Source organism: Watersipora subatra, chromosome 4 (assembly GCF_963576615.1).
Source record: "Watersipora subatra chromosome 4, tzWatSuba1.1, whole genome shotgun sequence".
In the NCBI taxonomy this organism is placed as follows: domain Eukaryota; kingdom Metazoa; phylum Bryozoa; class Gymnolaemata; order Cheilostomatida; family Watersiporidae; genus Watersipora; species Watersipora subatra.
In genome coordinates, this window is record NC_088711.1 from 9513254 (window position 1) to 9535445 (window position 22192).

A 22192-nucleotide genomic window follows, 5' to 3' on the forward strand; every position below is an offset into this window, starting at 1 on the left:
CTCAAAATTGACCTTGAATTGAACTGCCTTTACCACAAGGTTTTCCATCAGAGGTTTCCAAACAATTGTTCTCCAAAATCTGAAACTTTTTGTAGGTGAAACCTGATAACTACGCTCCCACGATGATGCTAGCTACGAATGTTTATTGTTTACACTTACAAAGTCAGGCAGACAACATTCACCCTGTTAGTTCACCATCAGCTACACCTCTAAGATAACCTAAGAGAGAAAGACTATTAGTCTGCCCCAAAGACAAGCTGAATTAGAGAAAGCAAACACCAGGTATTGTTAAGACTAACCTAGCGAGATTGCTGGCCGATCGTTAGAAGATATAGAGCTGCGAAAGAACTGCCCGCTACCCGCCTCAGGTTCCACACCGCTGTGGAAGGGTGGTGATTGCGCTACCCTGCCTGAGCTTTGAGAAGCGGGTCGAGCCAAAGGCGACTCTATATAGACATTAGTGGTGATGTTGAGGGAAGTATGAGAAGCCGAGGCAGCCGAACAGGGCGCCTGATTATTAGCACCATTCAAGAAAGTAGGAAGAGAAATTTGAGCCTGAAGTGCAGACTTAGAGTTACCACTGGATGGACGACTTTTACTCGCTGACTTTGATTCTGGCCTCGGTGGTCGAGCTGACGTGAGCTAAAAGAACAGTTGGGAGCAATATTAAGAGTGATGATATCATAACACTGCGTGTTCTCAGCTAAGGCACCAAACCTCTATTCATTAATTAGTAACTGATCAACGCATAGAGCGACAAGCTAGATTTACTAACATTTACCTAAAGACAGACAACTCCAACAGCCAAGCTGTTCATAACAAAGGTGTTCGTGAATACGCCACCTACCGAAGCAAGACATTAATGTTCTCACTCCACACTATTTTGCTCTGCTTTATCTAATGTAAACTAACTTGGTAAGTGGGAGAAGTGATTATGATTTAATTTTGGTGCTAACATAGAAATACATGTGAGTGCATATGTAAAAATAGCCTGACATAAGATAAATGCAGCCAGCAGAAGAGTAAGCGACTGCAGTTAGTTACATCCCATAAACTGTCACGCCGAGCCTCCTTCGTCGATGTAAAGCTAGCGTAGAGTGCTGGGGAATAAAAGCACTGTTGGGTTAGCAAATTATATTACAATGATGTTGCCCATACCGAGGCTTATCATGCAGAGTGAATCCTGGCCGACCATGCTGTGTGAGAGTGATAGCAGAGCATAGACCTCTGCGCATACCCACCTATAACCTACCATTTCCCGACATGTCATTTCGAGTACCACGCATCTATGCAAATTAATTTTTGACTAGCTTGCCAAACAGCTTGTCAACGAAGTCTTGGCGTGGATTTTATAAATAAAGCGTTAACATAAGAAATAATAGAGAATCGAGTTAGCACATGACGTGCTCATGTAATATAAGAAGCATACTGAATAGCAAACATGCATGACGTCTGGAGAGATAGACTGATGAACCATAGAATCAGAGAAAGAACAGGATTATGGGGTCTATTAGCAGGATTGGGATGTTCTTGATAACATATGAATATGACTTGTCCTAAGATGCTTGACATAATTTCATTTATTACCCATTGCACCAAGCGGTTGGAGGTCTTGGCCTGTAAACAAGTGCAGCAGGTGAGGAGATTGGCAAACGGGTGACCAGCTGCCAGAGTAAAACATGAGTTTATCCTGAAAGGCTAAGTAACAGTCCCATGACCTAAAGAACTTCATCTCAAAAATTATTTTGCTGTCCCCATTCAAACTCGAAAGATGATGCCCAAAGTTATTTAAATATCCAATAGTGCAGTCATTCCTTGAAAGCAACCAGAAAGAGGGAGCACTATTGTTACAACAACATTTAGCAAATAAACAGAAAAATACTTAATAAAATTCCCATTAACCCAAGACAAAGTTGCACTCAGCTAACAAGCAGCAGGAGGTCAAGTGAAGGTCAAGTGAAGGAAAAGTGAGAGCAAACTAGACACAAGAAATGATAAGCGCTTCCATTACCGTTTGATTCAATTCAATGACTGGACCTTCTGCCTTCTTCTCAGCGCTGTCGCCACTGTCTTTGCTGTCGGTGCTGTAATTGCTGGCTACACGAGCGCTTCCCCTACTAGACTTTGCATGGCCGACTGTAACAGTAAGTGTTGATAAAATAGCTGACACGTGTCTATGCTGAATAGTGGATAAAGGTTATGCATCAGTACTGGATAGTAGGTAGATACTGAATGTGTCTATACAAGATAACCGGCGGTGACACGTGTCTGCATTGAACAGCAAGTAGAGACACGAATCTGCGCTGTATAGCAGATAAAGCATAATTCTATACTAGATAGAAGGTAGAGACTAGAGTCTGTACTAATTAGCAGGTAGAGACATGTGTCTGTACTAGATAGCAATTAGAGACATGTGTATGGCTTGATAGCATGTAGAAACAAGTGTCTGGACAAGGTAGCAGGTAGAGACATGTGTATGTCTAGATAGCATGTAGAAACAGGTGTCTAGACTAAATAGTAGGTAGAGATATGTGTCTGTACTAGATAATAGGTAGAGATATGTGTCTGGCTTCTACATAGGTTTGATATAGTCATAGGTGTCTGGCTTCTACATAGGTTTGATATAGTCATAGAGAAGGTATCTAATGATTCAGCAAATGTGGTATCAATGATAATCAAGGCATATAATCTGCACGGCATGCCAATCGAACCATTGTCTTTTCACGAAACAAAGCCTTCACAAATTATATCAGATCAACAGTGTGCAAGAGTAAAGTCAACAAGAAAAAGAGAGGAGATGATTCCCACCTTTACCAGGAGATGAGTTGCTTTGTCTCATGACAGACTTGGGGTTAGGGGTCCCAACTGAGGGAGTCCTGGAGAGCTTGTCTGGAGTACTACTTTTCCTAGTGACCACTGCCTCACCCGCTCTATGGTACCATAGAATAACCTTGACATAGGTGAGCATTTTTTCTTTCATGGGTGCACAATTAATACCAGGAAAATTTCGTTATATACTACTTTTTGTATAAATTACTTTGAGTATGTATATGGAAGGCATATATGAAGATGCCCTCAGTTTGTTGACCTTAGCGGTGTGTCCATATGATCTGCATATTTGTTTATGGGTAGCTATTGCAATGAAAAAACAAATAAACACTTTATAATGCCTAAATAGTTAACGCTTTTAAACCATACATGAATATTGGTTCTCACAAAAAATTGACGATGAATGAATTGATTCGATAGAAATCCTATAAAGAGAGGGCATAACTCCCAGAAACTGAGTATAATAGACTTGAACAGGGAGCTAGGTTACGGATAGGACTAGATTATAACAACGACTGACTGAAGGGAGTAGAACCTGCAGGCTCAAATAAAATAGACTTACTGTCCAAAGTTGCTGAATGAACCAGACTTGGGGGTAGAAAACTGAAGGGCATTTGACTTTTGCCTTCGAAGGTTGATGACTCCTTGAGGTGGCTAAACAACAGCGGATGGAAATGGTTAAATATTGCAAGTATTCGTAACAGCAATGCAACTCTCTATCTGTCAAATTTTCTAATTCTAATAAGACAAATGTCAAAGTGATTGAACGAAAAATAAATTTTATTATGTATCATTTGTGTTTAGACATTTGTACAAAAAAATACAAACTGCAAAATCATCCCATTGTTGCTTTTATTTGTAGCACAATACACCTAAAGGAATCTGTGTATGATAATTTTTAGTCCGTCTCTTGAGTTTGCAGCCAATCTCTGCACTTAAAACAATATAAACCATATACACGGTGTCAGACCTTTGGTTGAAACCAATGACAGCTCCTGCAGGTCTCTCAAATCCCAACCACACAAACTATAACAATGTCTATGAATCTTGGAAGCAAGGAAGAAGTGCTTACCGCTATCTTGTACTCAGACTGCACATAGTCACTCAGTTTGTTGTACTGCTCAATCATGTTGTCATGAAAAGGTCTCAACGACTCCGGGCACTTATCATCATGAATTGTTAGACCCTGTGCTAGCAGCACCAGCTAAAACATGTTCATGCCTTATTAATATCCTTCAGAAACTTATAATGTCATCTGATAGAACTTCTCCGTATTTTAATCTCCTAGAAAATAAAGCAAAACATATTGTAGTTATCAATTATCATGTTGAAATGGGATAAGTTGTGTCTTGCAAATGTTGGCATACCTGACTACACTGAGAGTACCTACCTGTTACCTGACTACACTGAGAGTACCTACCTGTTACCTGATTACACTGAGAGTACCTACCTGTTACCTGACTACACTGAGAGTACAAATCTGTTACCTGACTACACTGAGAGTACAAACCTGTTACCTGATTACACTGAGAGCACAAACCTGTTACCTGACTACACTGAGAGTACAAACCTGCTACCTGACTACACTGAGAGAACAAACCTGTTACCTGACTACACTGAGAGTACAAACCTGCCACCTGACTACACTGAGAGAACAAACCTGTTACCTGATTACACTGAGATAACAAACCTGTTACCTGATTACACTGAGAGAACAAACCTGTTACCTGATTACACAGAGAGTACAAGCCTGTTACCTGATTACACTGAGAGAACAAACCTGTTACCTGATTACACTGAGAGTACAAACCTGTTACCTGATTACACTGAGAGAACAAACCTATTACCTGACTACACTGAAAGTAGCTACCTGTTACCTGACTACGGCTAACAGCCCCAACCTGTCACATGAACAAACCAAAAGCACAAACTTGTTGAGTGATGAGATTTTTGAGTTTGTATACAAGTTCAGTCCGCTCCTTTTTAATTCTCTGCAACTCCTGGTATCCATAGGCTCCTCCTGTCTGTTCCACATGACTAGAGGGTGAATCAGGCTGGCTTTCTGATCGGTCGTTATAATCAGGTGAGAAGAAAGGCTATTTGAATACACAAAAACATCATGGAAAATACGCTTCAGCTGTAAGATGATTACTAGTGACATACGATGCTAGTAACAAGCAAATATTAATCTACGATATCTCAACAATAAAAGGAACGCAGTCTCCATGTCTATAACAGGCCTGTAAATGCACGTATCAAACGCAACTAGAAACTACTAGTAGATACATAGCAAATGACAATGTTCCAACACAAATATTAGCCTCGACCAGTGTATGTAAGTACAGTACTCATATAAGGCCAGTGATGAAGGCACGACATAGTTACTCCTTATGAAAGAATATAAACGCTTTGTGTCACAGAGAAAAGGTCGTAGGACTATTATACAGTAGACGCTCCTATAATGTAAACCTACTTTTACATAAATTACATTACATTTAATGTAGAAAACATGTAGTTTTCGCTTCACACTACGTAAAAAAATTCCATATAATGTGAAATGTCAAGTTGGTGCAGGTTCTCAAATCTGATTTGAATAACCAGAATCTCAAGAATCTCATAGCCAGCCTTAAAAAATGTTTTCTCTTTCTCGCCGCATTTGGGAGAGAACATGACATATAGAGGTATATCTACTGATACATCCTAGTATCCTGGTAGTCTAGTGTCTTGTGAGAGATTGTCAGGTGTGCCGATAAAGCGCAGGAAACAAGTATGTGCACAATTATTGAGAAATACATAAAGGCAGTCGACTGGTGCCGGTATTAGAGTGTCGGTCTACCAAGCTGAATGTCATGAGTTGGAGTCTCGTTGAAAGCAATATTTCACCCTAACCTTTAACCCTGGCTTTGAACAGATGGACACACATACACACCGCACTTATTATAGTGAAGACAATCCTATAAATTTAAATTAATATTGAAGGTGGGTGCTTCTCTTAACTTAATGTAAAATTACCATATTTATGGGCCCAAAACCAAGTGAAAGTGATAAGAAAAGAGAGCAATTTGTCGATACAAACCAATAATACCCCAGTTACTGTACAGTCATTAAATTAAACAATTAAGTGTAGCTTTTTTCTTTGTAAAGAACCAAAGGGGTGAGTTTGGGAAGATCTTGGAATGGATTAAGCATTGTACATGTGTTTTACTATTTTACTGTTCAAATAACATAAAGTCCCTATATTGAGAGTGTTCTGGGAATAGATTATTTACGCTGTAGGGGCGTCGACTGCATATATAGGACCTACTAGGTCATCTCACTAGTACTAGTTCTACATAATGTATGTACACGAACTCAGTGAAGTCATCTACAGACAAGCTGCTGAACATAAAGGGGAGAGATACCTTAGACAGCAACATGTTATTTAGTGATTAAACATTCTTAGAAGATGTTAGAAAACTTTTGTAATCTACCTTGTAGTTGGACAGGCCACCATTAACTGCTGCATCGCAAATACCGTTGAGCAGCATGCTGAGCGGATTGATTTGTAAGTCTTTTTGCCTATCATGCTCCTCGATCATGATCTGTAACTTAGAGTTAGTTGTGTCCATGCTCTCTATTGCATTCTCCAGGGGGCTCACCTTCGACTAGCAATATGGTAGTAAAAGTCATTTCTACTAGCATGCAATAGTGAATGACAAATACTAACTACACACATCTAGAATATCACTTTGATTTGTAGACCAACAAGCACAGAGAATTCCATATAATCGATACAACAGTGTATCAGTGCATTAGATCTCCAAGCGTTGACAACCTTCATATGAACGTGCAACAACCTATACTTATCATAATCTCGTTCATCAAATGTGAAGCTTAGATTTAACTACTCCATTTTTACCGTTCGGTGGTTCTTTACAGGAAACCAGCGAAGTATCCCAGGAAGTGGTGACTCAGTAGTCAGATCTGTCCTCTCCAGCCACATATCCTGCCGAACAAGCAAAACTAATAGACCTCAGAATATATTTTAGTTTAAACCTCAGTAGGATTCAGTTTGCTTAGTTTAAAATTAATGCGTGATTTAGGAGGCTACAAACCAAATGATTGCTAAACTGGCTGGCATATCATTCGTTCAAGATTGTTAAAGGTTGTCACACATGCTAGACAAACAAATCCGTAAAACCTACATAATAATAATAATACCTAAATACTTGTTATTTTAACAGAATAAAAAGAAGCATTGATATTTGAGACTAATTTTTTTAATTTCTCACAAACAAATATAACCGTTAATTTTTTATATTATAGTAGTAACGATAGTTTTATTTATTGTTATTAATATAACAATATTTATTAGTAGTAACAAATAATAAAGATATGTGTTGAATAAGACTTTAAAATTAACTAAAATATACCAAAACCAATTAAAAGACAAAAGAAAAAACTTTATAAAAGCAGTTAAATTTAAATTTGTGGTCTTTTGCAAAAAATCTACAAGTTGTAAAGCCATTGCGAGTACTAAAAATTAGAGGAAACTGTACACGCCTTTTGAGGAAAACTTACCGCAATGTCATCAGTCTTCTTAAGAGGCCGCGAGTAAGTGAACCTGTCCACCTCGTTGAACTTCCAGTACTTGAGGATCTGTTCACTCACATTCTTCCCAACAAACTGCTGCAGCGGCTCAAACACCGGGTTAACAGCATTCATTTGAAGGACTGCCTTGGTTAAAGTGCGCAACCATATATGTCGAAAATGATGGAGAGGCCAAAATTAATGATTTTTTTAAATTTAAAAAAATATTTATTCATGTACCACTGTGTGCAGAAGAATGTACTCTTTCAGAATGTAGGCTACGCATTTTATTAATAAAAAACAACGCAAGCTACAAAAACATTTTTATAGCAACGCTGTAATAACAATTTCATTAATACAGTTCTATACTCATAAAGATCTCAATGAAATCTTAGATGTGCTAATTACTACATTTTCATAAGAAGTTGTTACTGTGAAAAATTGGTTTGGCAACATGTAGAAATGGCTGAATGTGCCAAAGAATGACTCGCCCATGAGCTACAGGTCTTTTGACTAAGAACTGTAGTAGGACTGTGTTGTTTGATGTATCCTGTTTGTATGCAATAATGTTGCTTTTGTATTTTAACCAAGTCTTATCGATAGCAGATACATATATGGTTTCATGCTGAAGATATTACTATTTACTCCATTAATAATGGTTGCTTTTCTGGAGAATAGGCCAAACTTCAGAATACGCCCTTGATAATAAAACTGTTATCTCAATCATCTTTGCTCGAAGAAATTTGAAGAAACGTCACAAACTATCATCCATAGAACCTTGCTAATGTCAGGGACGAATGCGAAATGAAATAACAATGATGATCTACATGTACATCCTTTGTTATGTCCAATTTTAGAGCAGCTCTAAAATAAAAAGTCAGCGAATCTACTATGTACTGTACACGTACTACTACTATATACTGTATACGTACCACTACTACGTACTGTACACATACTACTACTTTGTACTGTACACGTACTATTACTATGTACTGTACACGTACTACTACTATGTACACTACACGTACTACTACTATGTACTGTACACGCACTACTACTATGTACTCTACACTTACTACTACTATGCACTCTACACGTGCTACTACTATGTACTGTACACGTACTACTACTATGTACACTACACGTACTACTACTATGTACTGTACACGTACTACTACTATGTACTCTACAAGTACTACTACTATGTACTCTACACGTACTACTACTATGTACTGTACACGTACTACTACTATGTACTGTACACGTACCACTACTATGTACACTACACGTACTATTACTATGTACTGTACACGTACTACTACTATGTACACTACACGTACTACTACTATGTACTGTACACGCACTACTACTATGTACTCTACACTTACTACTACTATGCACTCTACACGTGCTACTACTATGTACTGTACACGTACTACTACTATGTACACTACACGTACTACTACTATGTACTGTACACGTACTACTACTATGTACTCTACAAGTACTACTACTATGTACTCTACACGTGCTACTACTATGTACTGTACACGTACCACTACTATGTACACTACACGTACTACTACTATGTACTGTACACGTACTATTACTATGTACTGTACACGTACTACTACTATGTACACTACACGTACTACTACTATGTACTGTACACGCACTACTACTATGTACTCTACACTTACTACTACTATGCACTCTACACGTGCTACTACTATGTACTGTACACGTACTACTACTATGTACTGTACACGCACTACTACTATGTACTGTACACGTACTACTACTATGTACTCTACACGTACTACTACTATGCACTCTACACGTGCTACTACTATGTACTGTACACGTACCACTACTATGTACACTACACGTACTACTACTATGTACTGTACACGTACTATTACTATGTACTGTACACGTACTACTACTATGTACACTACACGTACTACTACTATGTACTGTACACGCACTACTACTATGTACTCTACACTTACTACTACTATGCACTCTACACGTGCTACTACTATGTACTGTACACGTACTACTACTATGTACACTACACGTACTACTACTATGTACTGTACACGTACTACTACTATGTACTCTACAAGTACTACTACTATGTACTCTACACGTACTACTACTATGTACTGTACACGTACTACTACTATGTACTGTACACGTACTACTACTATGTACACTACACGTACTACTACTATGTACTGTACACGTACTACTACTATGTACTCTACACTTACTACTACTATGCACTCTACACGTACTACTACTATGTACTGTACACATATTACTACTATGTACTGTACACGCACTACTACTATGTACTCTACACGTACTACTACTATGCACTCTACACGTGCTACTACTATGTACTGTACACGTACCACTACTATGTACACTACACGTACTACTACTATGTACTGTACACGTACTACTACTATGCACTCTACACGTACTACTACTATGTACTGTACACATATTACTACTATGTACTGTACACGTACTACTACTATGTACTGTACACGTACTACTACTATGTACACTACACGTACTACTACTATGTACACTACACGTACTACTACTATGTACACTACACATACTACTACTATGTACACTACACGTACTACTACTATGTACTGTACACATACTACTACTATGTACTGTACACGTACTACTACTATGCACTCTACACGTACTACTACTATGTACTCTACACTTACTACTACTATGTACTGTACACGTACTACTACTATGTACTGTACACATACTACTACTATGTACTCTACACGAACTACTACTATGTACTCTACACGTACTACTACTATGTAAGACAGGCTTCTGAACTTGCACAACAACAACAATTCATATAAAGGATACATTGCCCCGCTGACTCTAAGATCTCATGGTTGGGATTGTTCAGTGTTGTCAGCACTTTAGCATCAGGGTAGGGTTCCCTGACACGCACTGAGAAGTCTGCTAACATCTCAAACTCTCTGCCTCGGTGTACAAATGTCTTGTTACTCAGAAATGACGGAAAGCCGTTGCCATAGTAACTGACTCTATAGTACGCAGGAGGATGTCGAGTTTCATTCTGTATCTTATTGTAGAACTCGGCCTGTTTTCTCTGAGAAGGAAAGGCATTAGACCTAACAGTGACAATTGCATCACAGCGGCACAGGACAAAACATACAGATTAACCACATATAATACATAGAAGGACTTGTTATAACTATATAAACATATTGTATATGTAGTCAAAAATTTCCCATGGTGAACCAAACATGACCACAGAAAGTAGGGACCATAATGCAATTGGATTAAGACACCTCTACCATAGCGGATTGTCATGTGTCTGAGGTAACTGCAGATGTGGAAGCATGAGGGACATCATGGAAACTAGTACACAGTAAGAATATAGATGCAAACAAAACAAACGAAGCCTTCGTTGTCATCTCTCTTGAAACTCATGGAACATGCCTGACCAGCAGGACTTACCTAGTCAAATAACATCTATGTTATGTTTGGTTTACACACTAATTGCAAGAGATATAGAAGTGACACACAATGTCTGCTTCGTTGCTGATTCATGCGAATGTTGTAATCGTAAAGCGTAAATGCGTTACTTACTATCCAAAGAATTTAGCAATTTTAGAATTCCGTAAGCTATAGTAATAGTAATAAACTCATCTGACTCGGAACATCTCCACCATGATAGTATGACGAGGACAAAAAATGGAATTTTATTGGAAAAATGGAGTTTTGTTATGGAATCAGATTATGTACGATTTTACGCTAATTAATTTGGTCAACTGTTAAAACAATTTAAATGCGCGAATGTCACACATTTTGTTTTGACAAATATTTTATTGTCTCGTAAAAAAATTATTTGGTAACAAAGAGTTAATGATATTAACTTTTTTAATATTAGTATTAAATCATTGTAATTGTTATACCAGAACTGCTTTTAGTTTAAAAGAAGCAATGGAAGACATTTGATTCCTTTTAAAGATACAATTCGGTAACATCTTGTAACTGTATATACTAGCGGTACTATTAATGCAATTGCATGTGATGCGCGTAAAACGCAAGCGATCATGTGTATGACCAACGAACCACAGACTGTTATTGCTGTCATAGCATACTATTATCAAACATGAGCTGCTTCATGTGGGTGTGCACGCTCTTACTGTGAGAACAAAAGCTGGGTAGAAGAAGGCTAAATGCGCCAGTTTTGTTTCATTTTTTTATCAATGAATCTTCACATGCAACTTTACTTCAAGTGTGAGCCATCGCTATTGTATAAAACAAACTGTAAGTAAAAGACTACAAGCCACACGCTTAGCATAGTTGAGTTGTAGTTGTTGAAAATAAGTCAGCATAATGTCATTTGCTTTCAATCAAAGGTATGTGCGTATACAAGCTGGAATATACATATACATGTATAAGCTGGAGCCGTCAGATCGGTAACTTGTTTTGCGTCCCGTCCAATAATCAGCTTATATGCGAGAATATAGAGTAATCTACGGCTCAGCTCTATTACATTGAGATTACCTACTTGAACGCCGATAACAGCATCTCATTCAACAGCGGCGTCGGTGGTGTAAAGGTTAGCATTGTTGCCTTCCAAGCAATAGATCCGGGTTCGATTCCCGGCCGACGCACATCTTTTTAATTGTTCATTTACGTCGTTTTTTTTACAGTATATGCAACTTCGAGCAGATGTATCAAGTATCTATAATTTTAAATATATATCAGCTCTCTCTAATTTTCTGCACACGTTTTAAATTACTCAAAATAAATGGAAATTCTGTAAAAGTTCATCGAGCACTTGAAAAACCGGTTTTGAAAACGCAGATCTCAAGAAGACTAGTAAAGTAGTTAGCACAAGTGGAGGGGTTGTGAAAAAGGAGGACGGCAATGCTTCGCTTAGAACTTCAAATGATAAAAAATATGATCAAACAACATAAGAATAATTCTTTACAAAAAACTTTACTTTCTTTTGCATCTTCCAGCTGACAAAGAAAGTAAAAGTGATGAAAAGAAAGTCAGAAACTAGCGAAAGTGCAGAGGCTAGCCAACCTAAATAAGGATATATTAAAAAAACAGTATATATAAAAACACACACTCTATATATATATACAGTCAAACATGGATAACTCGCCCACGGATAGCTCGAACACATGGTTAACTCGAACGGTTTCTTTGGTCAGTTCCCACGTAATGATAAATTACTATAGATAACTCGAACTCAACACTGTTAACTCGAACTGTTTTTTGCCCAACGGCTACCGAAACGGTTGTTATCGCTTTAGAAAATCACTTTATTCCAAGCCATAGAGGTAAACCTCAACTTTTCGTAATTCATAAGCGTCGTTATTACCACCATGGGCAAAATATTTTTGTCAACGACTTTTCTAAAGGTTTGGTGAAATTTGATTTATACCAAACATCCGCTTAGCGATCGCCCTTTGGAAGCGAGGTAAAGTGAGGTAATCTTTGCATAAACTTCAAGAAAAATCGGCAAAATTGATCATGGGTAAAACACTCAAAAGAAAAAGATGTCTTTATTTTTGAGCATTTCAACAACGATCAAGTTTTGCCAATGTCAATCTGAAAAACGTCTTGGCAATAACATCACCTCAAACAACAAACCAATCTCAAGTGATAGAAAAATCTCTATACTTTTTGATAAAAACGTTTTAAACTTTACATTAGAAGCGTTTAATTTGAAACAAGCCATTTGTGCTTTTGATTTATATCATAGTTTGTATATGTACATGTATCTACTAATAAATAATTAAATACATGGACTTGTGGCAGTGCTCTGATAACTTGAACGCTCTGATAATTCGAACACTTTCTCTCGGTCCCGTGAAGTTCGAGTTATCCATGTTTGACTGTATATATATATATATATATATATATATATATACATATGTAAAAGTCATGCTAATTTGCAGATTACATCTGCTTAAATTTTTCTCTGCAACTGGGTCGCCAGTTGTTGAGGTTCCCTTGTCACTGGACTTAGACATGTCCAGCCAAGACCACAGAGATATTGTTTGTCCAACAATATTCTTACAAACACGCACAGCATCTGCTTGCACTAAGTAAAGCAGACATCACACTCGATCTTCAAACCCCCAACACACGAGATCGTGTTTGGGGTTAGAAATGTACTAGCTGATGTTATTTTTGTAGTAGCATAATATTAAACTTCTCTCACCCTTATGAAAACAAAATAATGCTAAAAAAAATTAAATAACCAAAAAGGGTTACTGGTGATGGCAAGAAAGGCACCTAACCTTAATCACTCTCTCTGCTGAATCGAATATTCAGATCAGATTGCATCGTGACAAGCAATCAATCGCCTGAGTTCGATAATTGAAAAAGCCAGTTTGATAAACTGTGAAATACCATATTTGCTTATAAGAATCATCTTTAATGTACGAGGGCAAAGCACACAAAGCAAATATTGGAGCAGATTAACTTCACGTTGCAAGGTTTTGCGGCATTTGGGGGATGCACATGGAAAACAAACTTTATTTCACTTACCAACATAGCTGTTAACTTCTGATAGTCAAACACTTCGTACTCGTACTCAGCGATGAGTTCCTTACACAGCTCTATTCCTTTCTCCCACATCTGTTAGGACGGGACATGATTGTAATTGCTATGACTAAATTATACTTGAGTGAAACGTTCTGCTCAGTTTAATAAAAACGGTCATCAGCTCTCGCATGCCTTTCCCTGGTTATAATGATTTATAACAAACGCATATACCTTTCCCTGATCAAGGTAATCTATACCACATACCTTTCCCTGATCAAGGTAATCTATACCACATACCTTTCCCTGATCAAGGTAATCTATACCACATACCTTTCCCTGATCAAGGTAATCTATACCACACACCTTTCCCTGATCAAGGTAATCTATACCACATACCTTTCCCTGATCAAGGTAATCTATACCACATACCTTTCCCTGATCAAGGTAATCTATACCACATACCTTTCCCTGGTCAAGGTAATCTATACCACATACCTTTCCCTGATCAAGGTAATCTATACCACATACCTTTCCCTGATCAAGGTAATCTATACCACATACCTTTCCCTGGTCAAGGTAATCTATACCACATACCTTTCCCTGATCAAGGTAATCTATACCACATACCTTTCCCTGATCAAGGTAATCTATACCACATACCTTTCCCTGATCAAGGTGATCTATACCACATACCTTTCCCTGATCAAGGTAATCTATACCACATACCTTTCCCTGATCAAGGTAATCTATACCACATACCTTTCCCTGGTCAAGGTAATCTATACCACATACCTTTCCCTGATCAAGGTAATCTATACCACATACCTTTCCCTGATCAAGGTAATCTATACCACATACCTTTCCCTGGTCAAGGTAATCTATACCACATACCTTTCCCTGATCAAGGTAATCTATACCACATACCTTTCCCTGATCAAGGTAATCTATACCACATACCTTTCCCTGATCAAGGTGATCTATACCACATACCTTTCCCTGATCAAGGTAATCTATACCACATACCTTTCCCTGATCAAGGTAATCTATACCACATACCTTTCCCTGGTCAAGGTAATCTATACCACATACCTTTCCCTGATCAAGGTAATCTATACCACATACCTTTCCCTGATCAAGGTAATCTATACCACATACCTTTCCCTGATCAAGGTAATCTATACCACATACCTTTCCCTGATCAAGGTAATCTATACCACATACCTTTCCCTGATCAAGGTAATCTATACCACATACCTTTCCCTGATCAAGGTAATCTATACCACATACCTTTCCCTGATCAAGATGATCTATAACACGAAGATAGAGTAGCTCCTTGAGTTCCCTGTGTGTTTGAGCGCTTGGAAAGTTATCACTGCGTAGCAAGGATTCCAGGTGATCATCTGACCACTAAAACACAGCATTGATATTCTTTCAAGATGAATTTACAGAAAATTCTACTAGATTTTATCAGAAAGTATCAGCATTTTTCCATCATTTGCAATTGTGTGATGTTTAAAGTGATCTGACTGTCAGGATGTTTCATGATTAAAATTTTTAAAAAGCTTCATCGTGGTTAAAACCCTCGGATCAAGCGAAAGTACGATTATGATATTTATAGTTGCAAAGAGACCGACAGAATAGAGTAATGCACCTGCAACCTGAACGTAATAGCCGATATTAACTATCACAACCATAGCAACTAGTGACATCATTTCGACACATATTTTTCTTCTGAGCATTTTAAACACAACCAAGCTTTGTCAATTTTAATCTTGAAACATATGTATGACATAATTTTTTGTATGGCATAATTTTAAAAACATTACTATTTGTATTTAAATTATTGCCAATAAAGTAATATATATATATATATTGACTTATATATACTTTATTGACAATAATTCTATTTCTAATAATAATGTTATATATATATACTAGTTATGGAAAATAGTTGTACTCATTTTTGCAGCTACTGGCAGTTTCATGACCTCTCCTGTCGATCATCAGAGTAGCAGCCTAATGATCGACAGGAGAGGTCATGAAACTGCCAGTAGCTGCCAAGATAAGAACTATTTTCCATAATTAGTACTATTTGCTCCAATTTCTAGTTGAGCTCTTTTATTTTAGTATTACTTTACGCTATTAACTTACAATATAGTAAAACTTTAGTTGTAATTATATATATATATATACAGTCAAACATGGATAACTCGAACTTCAAGGGACCGAGCAAAAGTGTTCGAATTATCAGAGCGTTCAAGTTATCAGAGCACTGTCACAAGTCCATGTATTTACTTATTTATTAGTAGATACATGTACATATGCAAACTATAATATAAATCAAAAGCACAAATGGCTAGTTTCAAATTAAATGCTTCTAATGTAAAGTTTAAAACGTTTTTATCAAAAAGTATAGAGATTTTTCTATCACTTGAGATTGGTTTGTTGTTTGAGGTGATGTTATTGCCAGGACGTTTTTTTAGATTGACATTGGCAAAACTTGATCGTTGTTGAAATGCTCAAAAGAAAAGACATCTTTTTCTTTTGAGCGTTTTACCCACGATCAATTTTGCCGACTTTTATTGAAGTTTATGCAACTTCAAGAAAAAGTTACCAAAGAAAAATCCCTTACTTTACCTGGGATTCGTTAAGAGCAACACTCCGAGGCAGTTCAATTAAAAGTTTCACGAGGTTTAACGGTACATTGTATATCACTCACGCTTTTTGAATGGATACTTATTGAATGTACACACGTATTCTGTGTTTAGGTCAAACGATGAAAAGTTTTTTTTAGCTAAGACAACGTATACGTTTAGTAAAAACAATTTTAAGACGTTTTAAACATTCAACATTCCGACGTTGATTCAACACGGATTCAACGTCGGAAAACTATTCGTCACGGGCTAGCCGGGTCACGCACTCAAGGATTTTCGCCACGCACATGCAAAACAACATGCTGTTTTTGTTTTGTATGTGCGTGGCGAAAATCCTTGCGCGCGTGACCCGGCAAGCCCGTGCTATTAATCGTATAGCAGTGTAAATCAATTTTGACCAAACCTTTAGAAAAGTCGTTGACAAAATTATTTTGCCGATGGTGGTAATAACAACGCTTATGAATTACGAAAATATGAGGTTTACCTCTATGGCTTTGATTAAAGTGATTTTCTAAAGCGATAACAACCGTTTCGATAGCCGTTAGGCAAAAAAACAGTTCGAATTAACAGTGTTGAGTTCGAGTTATCTATAGCAATTTATCATTACGTGGGAACGGACCAAAGAAACTGTTCGAATTAACCATGTTTTCGAGCTATCCGTGGCCGAGTTATCCATGTTTGACTGTATATATATATATATATATATATATATATATATATATATATATATATATATATATATATATAAACATCATGGCAATTAGATCACCTCAAACATTAACAACAAAAACAAATGATAGAAAAATGCCAATTTTTTCTGAAGAAATCTACTAAAATTTTGTGTAAATTCATCTTTAATATTTCTTTGAAAATGCACTTTAATAACTTGCTTGACAACAAAATCTGTACATATCAGTTTAGTAAGGAAATAACTAACATTTGCTGGCAACCAAAGAAAGCCACAACTTACACGAAGCAATTTTGTGTAGAGCATCAATGTGCAGGCTGCCTCAGTATAATTTTGACATTCCAAGTGCAGATCGCAGAGCTTATGGAGATAGCGGATATATAACTCTTGTCTTTCTATATCTTTATAAAAGTTCTACAATATATGATTATAATATGTTCGTAAAAAATATATTGAAGAACTGAAATTAAAGCCATAACCAATTGTCAACTTACCAACAGATTGACGATGCAGTTCATCCGATTGTCCTTGTTTTCATCATGAATTATCGTGCGATATTCAAGAAGTCTCATGAGAAGCTTCTTTATAACTTCCACAAATCGAATTCCAAGATCACGCATTACTTGGTGTGAAGCACAGCGCTGATGAATGCTGCAAATAATAATGGCGATCTATTCTAGCAAAATTACATTAAGAACCCAAACAAACCAATGGTAAAAGATGCGCCCGAGGTGGGGCTCGAACCCACGACCCTGGGATTAAGAGTCCCATGCTCTACCGACTGAGCTACCCGGGCTGCTTGATGAAGCGGCGCGTAAAAGTATACAAAATTGTAACGTTTACTTGATAACCCTGCCATCAAAGTGTCATTGCTGCGAAGCATCACGATAATAACATTTTACCGCTAGAGCGTCATATAATCACTTGGCGCGTTCCGCGTTACCCGTTGCATTCGTAAAAATAATGGCATTTTTACTAGTCAATGTGAACACGAGTTCCCAACAAGAAGTTTCTCAATGACCATATTTACAAAAATTGTATAACTCTGTAATTAAATGAGCTACAAAGAATGTTACGTAATCAGAGACATGCTTACAGACTTGGCTATTGAAAGTTATGAAAGTAGATATATCCTATGTATAGTTATGAAAGCAGTTTTTAAAGCAAAACGTCTTCGTAAGTTAGCTGCAAAAAGCAATGCGGTTGAACTCACGCAACGTAGAAAAGCTCGATATACTGCTCATCCCCGTGGCCTCCTTCTACCTGCACATCCATCTGCGTGATCAGCTCATTCTCAAACTACAACAGAGGGCTTTGAGTAGCCTTGGTATCGCCCAGCAACGGAGGTTAGCACATGTACAGACCTTCACAGAGCCTCTGGGGTTGCCTGACAGTTTTTATCATCTCCCCCAGTAAGCAGTTCAAGCATTCAAACTTCCCCATTATACAAATGAGCCAAAAGCAGTTGAACGCATTCACACTACTTTGTTAGTTGATACTTATAAAATGCACAAAAATAATGTTACAGTAAATACAAAGAGTTCTACTTCAGAATGAATTTGTGAGAAAGTTGACACTGAAGAGAATTTTGAATAATAGACAAGAGAAAGCATCAGTGTCCTGTTTGAAACCGGCTTTCCTTCTTTCAAACATAAAAAAGAGGTTTTTAATTGGTGTCAACACAATTATTTTCCACTTGGTAAGTTTAAATATCCACCATAGAGAAGTTTGAGCAGTTTGGTAAGCACAGCTTTAGCTCATAAATAGTGCCCCAAATAATCAGAACAATGCCTTTTTACAATCATAGTTGAAAGCTTTCAGCCAGAAAACTCGTGTTCGCATGATCTTTCAACCGCACCAACCAATATGCATCATTTAAAAACCTACTATCTATGAAGACTTACATTCAACTAAAAAATTCTACTGTACACAGCCCAATTTTTTAGATTTTGAATACATTTTTCTTCAAATATCCCAACTAGACTAATAAAAAAGACAGATAATTGGAACAAATGGAGAAGAGAGTGAGAAGATAATTCCACCATTTCTGTAGAAAGATTTCATGTCGGCAACAGTAAGCTATAGAAACTGTACCTGGTGAAAGTTTCCATTCATTACAGCCCCTTGAGACCGATGAACCATCTGATAGTACTCGCACTGCATCATATCGAAAAATATAGGCAGGGTAGCCTTCCTCAGTTCTGTATTAAAAAACAAATGCTTTTGTGACGCAGTGGTATGCCTTCAATGACAAGAGGTGACTTGAGACTCAAGCAATGTGAACATATTCTATTAATTGTAGCAGAACATGTTCAAGGAGACGAGCTACAGCATTCGCCATCAAGACAAAACAAAAACAAAAGCTTTATGTTGATACCATTTTTTTTTCACAATACACATAATAATAATTTCACTAAAATAATCGATTAGCGACTGTTAATAAGCACATATTATTGTAATTGTTCTCCGTATATCAATACTTAAGGACCACAAGCTGCATAACAATAGCCCTAGGATTACACTTACCAATTTCGGGCAATAGGGTCATCTCTAAAATAGGTCCAACCAGTTCTGGTATAAACCGAATCTTGTGCTGACCTAAAACAATGTGAGGCAGCATTATCATGGCCTATCATGGCCTAGCGGCAGGCACAAAATACTGCTTGATTTACTACTAACCTTTGAGCATATTTTGAAATAGACAAACTGCATTTCAATGCTATGGTCATAAAATAATAATAAATTCCAGAAAACGTAGTGTCAAACGAAGGTCGTAGTGTCAAACGAAGGTCGTGGTCTCACTCGGTGCAGCGGGCCTCTCATTTTAAAGGAAGAAAAAATTGGGAGTAGCATAACCCGAGACAAAACAACAAATAATTTGCATTCAAATGTTGAACATTACCGTTATCACAAATTCTGGACTCATCTGTACAGTTTGGGACATGCACATGTGGTTCAATCATTATTTCCCCTTGCTTTTGTTTCTGATAATTTTATTGGGTGGCGAAAACTTTGTAATGTTTATGGATATATAGGGTGGTTTGCTGTGACCCTGCAGAGTTTATTTTATTATTCTCTGTACATGATCACTGTATGACTCATCATGCATTTCTCATGATTGCGCAATTAATATGAAATATGCTTGTACATTCAGGAATTTTCAAGAAGTTTTATTCTTGTTTATTGTTCTGTAGTAAGAATCAATCCTATCTCAGAGGTTATTCAATCAGGTCACTTAATATTCTCCCGAGATATTATATACGTAATGAAACTTAGTTACATGTATATTCTAATGACAGATCGACGTTGTTCACCTTTTCGAGCTAGTGAAAACCGCCTGGAGGGTTAGTAATGAACTAAAACAGAAGAGAGAGGTTGAAGAAGCAGACACATACCCAAGTTGAGCCACATCGCACGGATCTCAAATCCCATTGCTCTCCTCATATCAGCATACCTGAAAGCATAGAAACATCCACAGAAATTACCGCTGTATAAAGTTTCAACAAGCCAAGTAGACAGCCATCTTACTGGTTTCTGTTTAACTAAACACATGAACATTAAAAATAGTTATGCACAGCACTTGCCAACCTTGCGATAATTTTTCGTCTTTTGCATGAAGAGAAATTTTCTAGTTGAAGTGCATCTTGGGTAAGGAAGGAAATGGCGCAGTGAAAGAAGTTGTTCCAGAGCTGTTGTTTAAACGGCGTTGAAAACTTCTCCTTTATTGTATGAGAGAAACAGCGCAAAGCCTATAAAAAATATATCTATTGAATGATGGCTCAAAGAAACATCTGACATCACTGGGTGTAAAATTAGCAGTAGTAACGATAAATGACAGAAACAACGACGACTAAAAAAAAACAAATATTGTACCTTTAAAAAGACCTGATTCTGAACCATGATCATTTCGTTCCAGTCAGATGGAAAAACGCATTCTTTGATGAGATCTTGAAAGACCATAATAATTTCAGCGAGAAATTCAAAGAGGTTCTGATGGTCAGGAATTCCTTGTAAGTAGAGAGTGTAGTGAGCATCTGTCATTTGTCTGAGTATTGCAATCATGATGGCCGTGTAGTCTTGCTGCAACCAACAATAATCTCTTGAGAACACACTTGTTGTTGCAGCTGATCATTAACAGCAAATATTAATACCAAGCCACAAGCTACTCACCGACGATATCAATTCGATTTACTGAGCGATCAGGCACTCTGTCGTTAGACAAAAATAAGCAGTTTCTCTCTTAGCCAATCACCAAGCAGTAAAAATTGACCAGAGACCTCCCACTGCTCAACTCTTTCACTACTGCGCTAAAATGGTTATTCTGACAAAATTAATTCCAACGTATTTTCGAAACATCGATATTCCGCTAGCATTTGGGCAATATCTCAAGAATCAATACAGATATAATTTTACTGTAAAATGCATCTTATTCAGAACAAAATTCTCTACAAGATAGGTATACAAATGTTTAGTGAATCCCACTTTTGCAAAACTTTTGACGCATTCTTTGCGTTGAACAAACGCGGTGAGTTTCTTATTGCCATGACGATAGCGATCTGGTTTTCCCGTTTTGAAAAATAATTAGAAATGGAATTGCTGAGCCAAAAGATTTTAAATTGGTTGCATGTGATTGACAACAAGGTTGTTTCGTTGAAAACAAAATTTGATTGGTCTAGCTAAGGTGTAGACTTCGTAATAAAAAGAAAAGTGAAACCCTATTGATAAACCGATACATCGGCTTACGGTCTGTACTTCTAATACCGCGAAAGCCGATACATCGACTTACGATAGCGAAAGAATTAAATAAACTTAAAATCTAACGCCAACAAACTGTGATACATACAAATAATGATGGTTTGTACCT

At 37.2% G+C, this 22192-nt stretch overlaps 1 protein-coding gene and 2 non-coding genes across 3 annotated transcripts in view; 1 reads left to right on the plus strand and 2 right to left on the minus strand.

Annotated features, from left to right (window-relative positions):
- Positions 1-22192, minus strand: part of LOC137394967 (dedicator of cytokinesis protein 1-like) — a 54547-nt gene that overhangs the window by 3644 nt on the left and 28711 nt on the right. The window contains exons 23-43 of the mRNA XM_068081744.1: positions 21202-21408; positions 20917-21077; positions 20724-20782; positions 19855-19926; positions 19423-19529; positions 18542-18627; positions 17823-17979; positions 17611-17742; positions 15274-15393; positions 13990-14079; positions 10312-10558; positions 7390-7541; positions 6728-6814; positions 6300-6473; positions 4761-4925; positions 3902-4033; positions 3392-3483; positions 2809-2930; positions 2012-2136; positions 1588-1617; positions 300-642 (exon numbers count right to left, since the gene is read on the minus strand). Of these exons, the coding sequence (XP_067937845.1) occupies positions 300-642; positions 1588-1617; positions 2012-2136; positions 2809-2930; positions 3392-3483; positions 3902-4033; positions 4761-4925; positions 6300-6473; positions 6728-6814; positions 7390-7541; positions 10312-10558; positions 13990-14079; positions 15274-15393; positions 17611-17742; positions 17823-17979; positions 18542-18627; positions 19423-19529; positions 19855-19926; positions 20724-20782; positions 20917-21077; positions 21202-21408 (2860 nt within the window). The remainder of the gene's footprint in view (positions 1-299; positions 643-1587; positions 1618-2011; positions 2137-2808; positions 2931-3391; positions 3484-3901; positions 4034-4760; positions 4926-6299; positions 6474-6727; positions 6815-7389; positions 7542-10311; positions 10559-13989; positions 14080-15273; positions 15394-17610; positions 17743-17822; positions 17980-18541; positions 18628-19422; positions 19530-19854; positions 19927-20723; positions 20783-20916; positions 21078-21201; positions 21409-22192) is intronic.
- Trnag-ucc (transfer RNA glycine (anticodon UCC)) lies at positions 12024-12095 on the plus strand. The gene has a single exon. It is a non-coding gene; the product is annotated as a tRNA-Gly (tRNA).
- Trnak-cuu (transfer RNA lysine (anticodon CUU)) lies at positions 18052-18124 on the minus strand. The gene has a single exon. It is a non-coding gene; the product is annotated as a tRNA-Lys (tRNA).